We start from the raw sequence: 10,133 nt of genomic DNA, 5'->3' as shown, positions 1-10,133 counted from the left end.
ACATTAATAAAAATGTCAACAATATCATCTGTGGGAGGTAACCTGGAACAATTCACAATAAATTAACACTTCCCATCAGAGAAACATTGCAGCTTATAAGAATGTCACTTTGTGAGAAGCTGGAGTCCTGAAGCCATGTGATTTCCATCTGCAGTTTTCAAGCCCATTCAGAGCCCACCAGGGGATAATTACTTGCTAAGATGTACCCATCCTAGCAGAAAATATTTGTTATGATTCAATTCTCTCACAGCATTAAGGAGACTCTGGTCTGGTGGATAAAGCCCTAGAGAGATAAGAAAATCAATTCCCCACCAGTTGGCTGTGTGACCTTGAGCTGTTCACTAACCTCTCTGATTCCTCAGTTTCGTAGTCTATGGAGTAACACACTAGACCTCTGCTTAACCTGAGAAGGACATGGGGACGAGTCACTAGGTCCCTATCTGAGAAGATCTGGAAGCCTATTTGCCTCTACCCCTAGGAAAAGCAATTATTTCTATAATAGTTTCTCACCCTGGACACTCAATATAACATGGTTCTCTTAAGAGAAGAATTGACTAGCAAGCAGAAGCATTATGAACTGAATTTAGGGGACTGAATCGCTAAAATAACAGAAAGATCTCACCATTGAGCAGTCTATGTCTAATGGACCAAAGACAAGACCATTTCAGCAAGTCATCAGGGGCCTGTAGACATTTCAAGAGTAAAATTACTACGACTCACAATTCTCTGGGAACTGGCACTTGGGAAGATAGGGATTTTCGTGGTTATTGTGGTTGTTTCCCAACCTCCATCTTTCCCTCCTCCCACTGTGTGTCAGTCATGTGGCTTGGTGAGGGGTGGGGAGGACTGACCCTACTCTCAGCTCTATGGATGGGGCATAATCCACCATGCCATGGTGATTGCTTCATGTGGCCTAAGCATGACATTGCTAGGCCAAAGGATTAGATCAGGAATGGTCATGTGATTCATTTTGAACCGATGATATAAAACGATGTGATGCAGACGTGAAGACAAGAAAGACTACAGACGTTTTGCCATCATGTGGGAAGCAGAAAGGAGAGAGGAGAAGAAATTAGGTTTCTGATAAAAATTTTGAACTATTGAGTCCAATCAAACCTCAAGCCAGCCCTACCTCTGTCCCTTCCAGTTACGTGAGCCAATGCATTTCCCTTATTGTTTGTGCCAGTTTTTGTGGGTTCTGTCTTATCTGAAGCATGAAACATCCTGACTGATATAGGAACTAAAGGGGTCAAGGGCATGCTCACTAGTGCTGAGCGTGACTGAAGGAGGCAGTATGAAAGTGTTTAGTCCAGAGAGAAAAGGTTGGAAGAGGGATACTAAAAGTGAAAGATCACCTCCAAGTAACAGTGCCCCAAGACAGCTCCTGGAGATGTCTTCAGGTCAAAAAAATAATGAGTTCTAAACACCCTTACCATCTATTAAAAAACAAGCCAATCTGAAAACCATTTGAGATAAACAATTGCTTCCATGACCACTGCTCACTTGGGGTGACTGTCTCCTGGAAGTTGCTATGGATCCATTTCTGGGCATATTAAACCTGAGTTCAAAAGGCTCCTCCTCTGACTCACATATATACTCCCACCAAAAGCAGTTCCAACCAGGCCCGTGCCTGGAATTTCAGATCCTCAGGGCTGTGGATTTATTCAGCAGCACCTAGGTTGACACCTACATAGAGGATTTCTACAGAAGTTTCTGGAGGAGGTGGTATAATGGAGAAGTCTGGATGACAGAGAAGTAACATGGAGGACCCAATCTTTCTTAGATGGCACACCCAACCTGAGTCTCCACATGCAGCTGGACTCTATTCTTCCCAAAGAATCCAGGAATGGAAGGGCAAAAGACAACTATAAAGAATCAGCAGTACCTAGATTAGTCCCTTGATTAGAGTGCAGGGTAAAGTTTGGACAATTTTTCTGATCCTGAGATAATCTTGCCTCATGGAATCATAGGACCATAGAACATGAGAGCAGGAAGAGTCCTTAGAAATCATGTTGCTCTGTCTTCTCTTTTTAGTGGCATGGGACTGAATCTGGGATAAGGGAAGTACTTTGTTTCAGACATTTAAACACCTTCCTCTATACCGCCATGGTAGCTGGTGCTTACTGTTTTCACAGCACCTACCATGTTAGATTGTCATTCCCAGTGAATACATCCGCTCCTCTTTGAACTTGAAATTCACTGGAAGCAAAAACTGTCTTACTTCCTTAAATCCCTGGTGCCTAGCAGACCCTGTCACATAGCAGGTGGTCAAACGTTTGTTGAAGAAATCAAAGTTTCAAGTCAAACGGTGATAAAGTTATCATCATTCCATTAGGCAAAGGATAAAGTATCTTGGTTTCATTAACTTTAAAGGGTAGAGCAGTTTCCTTCCAATGAATCAGAATGAGTTTCGTCATTATTTTTCTTATTTGCAAAGTATCAAGTTAATAAGTATGGAGCTTAATGTATGATATAGACCCCGTCTCCAAATTCCACTGGCTAATGTTTCTTTTTGCTTACCCAAGTGTCCCATCCCAAGCCTAAAAGAGAAACCTCAAGAGGGAAGTACTATTTTCAATTTTGTGTTGTAAATTTTAAAACTTATTATTACTATTATTATTTTTTGCTGCCTCAACATCCCCAAAAACAGGCTGTGAGCACCCTGCCAGGTGACCAGGGGCATCAGTGTGGTAAGGCTGGCCCCTGCCACGAGATCCCATTCTTGCTCCCCCTTGACTGTCACCTAATCTCAATCAAATATACCAATGAAATTCCCTCATGCCTTTTGCTTGTATACTCTATCCTGACCCCCAATAAAGGCACTTGCCCCTGGGTCTCTCTGTCTCTCTCTCATCTTCCCACTTGCTTGGTTGAGCCCCTTCCCTTGGTGCCCTGCCATGTGGTCCCCCTTTGTGGTATACTTGACTGTTTCTCTAGGACGTGTGAGTATAATAAGCTTCATTTCCCTATGCCTCTCCTGTGTCCCCTCTTGTGACTGCACCTGACCAACCATCTCATGAAAGAATACAGAACTTCTCAATAAGAATTGCGACAAATTATTTTCTTGCTGCTTAAACTGTATCATTGAGCTCATTTAAAAGTGCAAACCTCGGGTCCTAAGACTAGCAGGTACTCCTGACTGGAGCAGGGGTACCACTTAACCACAGAGGAAGAGCTAGATTTGGGGCTTTGTTGGCAACTGCTGGTGGCTACGATGCTGCTAGTACAGTCTCTAGCTCCTCATTGGAAAACCAGAGATGAAGTTCAAATAGCATCTCACTGCTTTCTTGGATGAGGGATCGATTGCAAAAGTATTTGCTTGTATTAAGCAGGCTTTTCCACCAACAGCAATATGCCTAGTCCACCACTGTGTCCCTGCTGGCTCAGAAGGGACTAGTCCAATTCTGCCAACAGCTGCCGCTGACAGTGAAAAGTTGAAAGAGTGGCAGCAGATGAAAGAGAGGAAAAAGGTAGCGGAGAGGGGAGGCTGAAAATGGAAGGGATGGGTGCCCTTTACAGAGATGAATTCAATGGAGAATTTCAAGTGCAGAAACACTGAGATGCCTTTCTTCCTCTCATCTTTCGTTACCGACCCACCCCGTTACTCTTCAAGCCAAATGACTGAAGATGGCCACAAATCTCTTCATCCACTGCTGCTCAGTATTAGCCAAGCATGGATGGGGACCTGGATGTCTTCAGGAGTGAAGTGAGGCGTGCTGAAAACTGACCACCTCCGTCCAAAATATGTTGTCCATCCACCTGAAATCAAACTGAAATTCCTCACTAGAGTTATTCCTTTGGGTCAAGGCATTGAAGGCTCCTATTAAAAGGCAACTATGTTATCTAAAAGGAGGAACACATAGTGCCTGGCACAGAGTAGAGGTTCTCTAAATGTGTCATTTTTAATATTAGATTGCCACTGCCTGCCGTTAGAGCCTTAGTAAAGATTTAGCTACCAGATTCTCTCCTGTCTCCTAGGGCCCTTGAGGATCTATGGTGGGAAGACTGATGTGGAACACTGGCAAAGATTGGGTAGCAGAGTCTGAGGTTTGGCGGATGGTGGAGAAAGGGGAGGCTGACAGCATGAGGCACTTTGGGGGAGAAAAGGGCACTTTCAAAAGGTGAGAAAGAGGGAAGAGAGTTTGGAAATGAACATTTATTAATTTTTCCTAGATGCATTTACATCCACTATCTTATTTAATCCGCAACCATTCTATCAGGAAAGAAACATTAGTATTCCCATTTTGCAGGTGAAAATCTGAATAGGGGTTCAGATTAAGAAAGTCGCTCAAGGTCACACAACACCTGTATATGATGGAATATAGATTCGAACCTGGACCTGTCTCCTAAGCCTATGTTCCTGAACCACGCTATCTCACACTCCACATTTGTCAAGGGGTAGCCAGCCTACTCTCTGCTACCCTTTCCATCCTAATACTCCAAGCACTTGCAAATTTAGGCTTCTGTGACTCCCAGGTTTCTCGCTCACTCTTTGCCATCCAAATGGAGACAAAAGATTTCCATGGGTGGTGGGGTAGGAAGAGATTTTACACTATCAGGATGGATAGAAATTTGGGAAGAGCCTAGTATCATTTTTCTGGTTGCCCAAGGGTTTGGAAACTATCTGTTCCAGGCTCCAACATATGTCACGTCAAATCCAAAGTTCTGGGGTAATCAGTGTGCCAGTTGGGGCCCTGGGCCCCTGCTTTGATATCCCCTGCCCCATGTGTGCCATTTTGCTGTAGGCTGGCAGGAAGATCCATTTTCCACGTGGACCAGGAGGAGAAGATATGAAAAAAAAATAACAGCTGGTGTGGGGAGGGACAAAATCCGTCTCTTCCAGAGTAGCTGGGGTAGGTGTGAAAGACTTGGGAGATAAAGAGTCTTCTTTTTTCTCACCGCTGGAGAAAGGGGCTAGCTAGGGAGAGGTGTCTACAGTCCAAGAGGTTCATCTATGGGATTTTGTGGAGGGTATCACCCCCAACAGAGATCCAGGCTGCACTGCCTACTTCCAAGGTTCTTTCCTCCCCTTAGACAAGAAAGAGAAGTGAGGGGAATTAATGGCCTCTGCGGTCATCAGTCAGGGGCCTAGGCTGCTATGTCCAAAGGCAAGACCAAGGGAGCAAGGCAGCCAGGAACAGTTTCCTCTAACCTTAACTTTCAATCCCCTCCAGTAACCCAACTCATTCCCACACCTCTCTCCTCCTTCGTTGTTGGGACTGACTGTCCTTTTCATTAACCTTTTAGTTAACCCCTCCACGCACGTACTTCTCTACGCCCTCCAAAGCTGTCAGCCCCTCGCTGCCCGACACCGCCCTCTCCCCCTTCCCCCATAAGCCCGGCTCTGCGCTTGGGTCCGGGGAGGTCTCGCCTCCCAGAGCTGCGGGGGTGAGGGCTCCTTTACTCGCTCTCGGATCTCCGCTGTAAAAACTGAGCGGCATGGCCCGGGCATGCGCAGCATCTCCGGGCGCATTGTGATGGGAACTGCTTCTCTGAGTCTCTACAAAGACTCCAGAGTAACCACTCACTGCCCACCCCCACCCCCGAGACCCTCCTTCTTTAAGCCAGACGCACAAACGCACAGACAATGCAGCTTTTCTTTCTTCTTCTCTTTAAAAAGCTGGCTGTAGCTTGAAAGGCTGGCCCACGTGAGGACTAGTGTATTTCTATAGATTCCATCTCCCGTGTTGACAAACGCCAGCGCTGAGGCTTTGCAGTCCGCGGCTGCAGTTTGCAGTGGAGCTAAGCGGTGTGCGGCTTTAATTCCACGTCAGATCAACTTTGATCAATATCCCCCTACCGGCCCAATCGGAAGAGCCCGATTCACCGCCGCTGAGCCTTTTCGCTCTTTCCTTCTTTTTTCCCCCTCTTTAGACCCACCATCTTCTGGGGGAGAAAAGTCTCAGATTTTCTTTTAATTTCTTTCCTTTTTTCTTTCTCTCTCTCTTTTGTTTCTTTGGGGGATTTGTTTGTTTTTCTGTGTTTTGTCTTTTTTGTTTTGTTTTGGGTTTGGGGTTTTGATTCTCTCTCTCTCTCTCTGTCTCTCTCTGTCTTAGAGATAGGGAGGGAGATCGCTTTGGCGAACCGAGCTTGCAGCCAATGAACCCGCCTTCCAGATTGGTGTGAAGACAGAAGTGAGGTGGGGGGCGGGGAGGGGGTGTGAGAGAGCCTGGAAGCGAGAGAGAGAGAGAGAGAGAGAGAGAGAGAGAGAGAGAGAGGAGGTGGTGGAGGAGGAGGACTAGTGTGGGGTGGAAAGGAAGAGTGAGCAGAGCAAGTTGAGGGGAGGGGGTGAAAGAGCCGGCGAATTCTTTTTCTTTTTCTATTATTATTTTGAAGACTCCCGAGTTGCGCCTATGCTCTTGTCAGCTTCGTTCTAGGCGTAGCACGGCCAGGCAGAAGAAAATGGGGCAAAGCGTGCTCCGGGCGGTCTTCTTTTTAGTCCTGGGGCTTTTGGGTCATTCTCACGGAGGATTCCCCAACACCATCAGCATAGGTAAGCGCGAGCCAGCCCGCCGGTCGGGCCGGGCTCTCTTGCACCCGAGACCACTGCCCTGGCGTGACTTCTGCGGCCGCGGGTCCCTGTCCTGCATGGCCTGGGAAGGGACGGGGGACGGGGGACGGGGATCGGGCAAGAATCTCAGGGATCTGAGCCTCAGAGAGCTGGCTGGTCTGGGGAGCATCGGGAACCAGAGAGGTGATCTCCTGAGGCTTGGCGGGGTGGGCTGCCGCGTTTTCCGAGCTGAGCGGAGCAGGGGAGGCATGCCAGAGGCTGGGAGGCTGCAGCCGGGCGAAGAGTCACGGCTTTTCGGCTCGCTGCTCTGGACTTTGCCATGGCGTGCGTGCCGCCGCTGGAAGTTGTCCCAGGGTGATGCCGCCTGTCTGGCTGCGCCAGGGCGCGTAACCCGGTCCGGGGCGCCCTGTCCCGCGTCTCCGGGTGCCGGGAGACCGGCTAGCGCTGGGGGAGGTGGAAGCCCACCCTGGATTCCCCCAGACCCGGGCAGCAACCGAGGTCAGTGGCGGATGGGGTAGGAGGCGGGGGTGAGACTAGGAGCCGAGCCAGCAAGCGGCGAAGTCACGCAGACTACGAATTCATGAATTGTCGCTGTGTCTGTCTGGAGCCCGGCTCCCGGGCGCTGGGAGGGAGTTCTCTCGGCTTCTCCCTGGATTTACTAGTCAAGAAGTTAGAATTATTGCCATTACAGAACCAAGCCCCTGTACTGTCATGGGGGAGCGGGGGACTGTGGGGAACAGGATGGGGCAGCAGGGGGAATGAAATTGTTTTTCTTCCCAACCTTTCCCTTTGCGCCAGGAAAAGATGAACCAGCTTGTGGAGATGGGAGGTAGCGGAGGAAGAGGGGAGAGGAAGCTACCGCCTGAGAAAGAACCAAGTCCCACTCTTGGTTCCATCATACTACCCCAAAGCAGCCTCCTTTTCCCTCTTTCCCCTTTCCCCCTTCTCTCCAGCCTCTCCTCTGACTCTTTAGAGGAAAACTAGGTTTCTCTTGGCCAAAATTTGAGTGCACAAGAGTCTTCAAAGACACACAGGTTGAAAATCAATCATGATCAGGCACCCGGGTACCACTGAGAGGTTATCGCCTATCTGTAGCTCCCCAATTTCTAACCGCTCCTGGGGGGGACACAAGCCAAATCTTGGTTCCCTTTGCTTGTAGGTGGACTTTTCATGAGAAACACGGTGCAGGAGCACAGCGCCTTCCGCTTTGCTGTGCAGTTATACAACACCAACCAGAACACCACCGAGAAGCCCTTCCATTTGAATTACCACGTAGATCACTTGGATTCTTCCAATAGTTTTTCTGTGACTAATGCTTGTAAGTAGATCTGCTTTTCCTCCTTTTGGGACCTGGGAACCTCATTTGTATTTTGCTTGTGGGACTTGGGGTCTGCGTAAGTGCTGGGGTGGCGATTGCCTTAGTAGACATTTTAGGGGCTCTAGTCAATCCAGGTTTCATGTGACATAAATCAACTCCAGAGGATCCTGCTGAGGGAGGGACTTAAGGCAAGTACACAAAACTCTGTTGTGAATAATGTTTCATGCAAAAGTTTCATTTTCCTCCCTGCTAAACTGGCGCTCCCTCCCCCGCAACCCTCTCCCTTTTTTTTTCCTTTGGCTGGGAAAAAAAAGAGAAAAAATAGCATGGTTGTTCAGGGAAATTTCTTCAGATGAGATTAAAGAAAGAAGCCTCTTGATTGAGTCAATTCAGGATGTGCATTACTTGACTGTTAAAGCTAGCACCTGGCTGTAGGAATGAGCTGCATTTGACAATCGCTTAATATATAGGAGCCAAATATGAGAAATTCTGCAAACAAGTGACCTTGAGGGACAGATCAGGCTCGGTTCCCTGGCCTCTTTCTGTCCTAGAATATCACCTTTCTCAGCTTTCGAGAGAGCTCTGATAGGAACTGATAAGACTACAAGCTGATTACTAGTGATGAACGCCTGGCAAACTGAGGGGAAGGGAGAAAGTGCTCAGGTGACTCTTTGGAAAGCTACTTCTGTTCTGTCTCCCCTAGTGTTGTTCAAGTCCCCCCCACCTGCCATTGTTAAGGACAACACAGTTCTTAACTTAGAGCAAAAGGTGGAAGGCGGAGGCTTGCAGCAGGAAAACCGAATACCAAAAGGGAAGAATTTCATCAGCCCCCAAAGCAGTTTCTGAAACAGCTAGTTGTGCCCTGTGATTGTTCCTGTGGAAAGGGGACATTTCATTTTGAGAAGTAAAGCCACGGGAACCTAGATGACTAACAGCCTGTTGGACACAGGTTTTTCTTGAATGTTTTATGAGAAAGACTGATAATTCTTCATCTGAGCTTATTTCATGAAATGTTTTCACAACAATGAGGGTGCGGATGGCATAAATATGTTTTGCTTTTATGGCTGGTGTAGTTGGGAATTTTTGATTTTTGATTTTCTTTCAGGGGAGAAATGATGTTTGTATTTGGTTGGGTGAAACTTTGTATATGACTTTCTTCAAATTCTTCTGCCTCAAAGGATATGTGATTTCCAAAAACTGTTGAAAGGGTCTCCAAGGGCACAGCTTCCTTGGATTTGAAGACTTGGGTCAAGGGGATGGAGGTGAATTACTGTGCAAGAAATTGTGACAGTTATCAGTTTTAAGAAAATTTTAGCTGAAGGTACAGATCCTTATATGAACATGTTCTGAGGTATTTGACATTCTTTGGCTTTCGACATTGACAAAAATAGGAGCTTATTAACTCCAACTAGGTGTGAAAGTTACAAAAATGTCTGTCTATACTTTGCATCTGATTTTGGTAATCCCAGCCTGTCTCTTCAGCACACTTACAACACACATCTGACTCTTAATCCTGCAGCCCTGAGATCTTGTCAAGAGGCTGAATTCCAGAGGCAGCTTCCTAAATATCAATTAGAACAGATTTAAAACCAAATACATGAAACTACCCAGATTTATTATTATTAATAATGAATAATGTTTATTTCAACTCACTTTAGTGTCTTTCCACTGATGTTGACTGAGATAAGAGTGCTAATTGACTTCTCAGGAATGATTAATTTCCAAGGTTTTTGGTCTTGCTGTTTATGGTCAAATCAGATTGACACTAGCCAGCCCAGGGCCATCAGAACGCTACTCAAGGAGCAATCAGGAAATGATCCTTGCCACGTGAAAAGCTCAGGTTTGAGAACAGGCACTAAGTCATCTGTATTGGTGTTGAGTTGCCTGAATGCCCTACCTCTCAGGGCAATAAAGGGACAACCATGAAAGGAAAAGAAATTGATCATCGCCCCCGCCCGCCACCGCCGTAAGTCCACAACATTTCATCTTACAAGCTTATAAGGCTGGGTTATGGCTGGGGGCTTGAAAGTGTGGCATAGGGGGTGTGGCTTACTGGGCAACAGGAAAGACAAAACAAAAAGGCGACCTTGCCCTAAGTTATGCCAAATACACACATATGCACACACTGGCTCACACGGGAGAGATTTCCAGAAACCAGTGATGTGTACCCAGCTGCCTGTTGCACACTCAGACTTTACAGCTCAGGAGACAGAGAAGGAAAGCTGTCATCTTCTCCAGTCCCCGAAACAGTCCTCTCTGAATGTCACAATCATTGAATGGGGGCCAGATCTGAAAGCTGTCTCC

The 10,133-nt window shown here is 47.0% G+C and overlaps 1 protein-coding gene across 1 annotated transcript in view; it reads left to right on the top strand.

Moving 5' to 3' along the window:
- Positions 1 to 6,204: 6,204 nt before the first annotated feature.
- Positions 6,205 to 10,133, top strand: part of GRIA3 (glutamate ionotropic receptor AMPA type subunit 3) — a 282,812-nt gene continuing 278,883 nt past the window's right edge. Inside the window, exons 1-2 of the mRNA XM_060087942.1 lie at positions 6,205 to 6,493; positions 7,671 to 7,829. Of these exons, the coding sequence (XP_059943925.1) occupies positions 6,403 to 6,493; positions 7,671 to 7,829 (250 nt within the window). The 5' untranslated portion in view covers positions 6,205 to 6,402. The remainder of the gene's footprint in view (positions 6,494 to 7,670; positions 7,830 to 10,133) is intronic.

The sequence above is a fragment of the Mesoplodon densirostris genome, chromosome X (genome assembly GCF_025265405.1).
Source record: "Mesoplodon densirostris isolate mMesDen1 chromosome X, mMesDen1 primary haplotype, whole genome shotgun sequence".
In the NCBI taxonomy this organism is placed as follows: Eukaryota; Metazoa; Chordata; class Mammalia; order Artiodactyla; family Ziphiidae; genus Mesoplodon; species Mesoplodon densirostris.
Note: the sequence above shows the minus strand (reverse complement) of the source record. Positions and strands in the feature narration are given on the sequence as shown.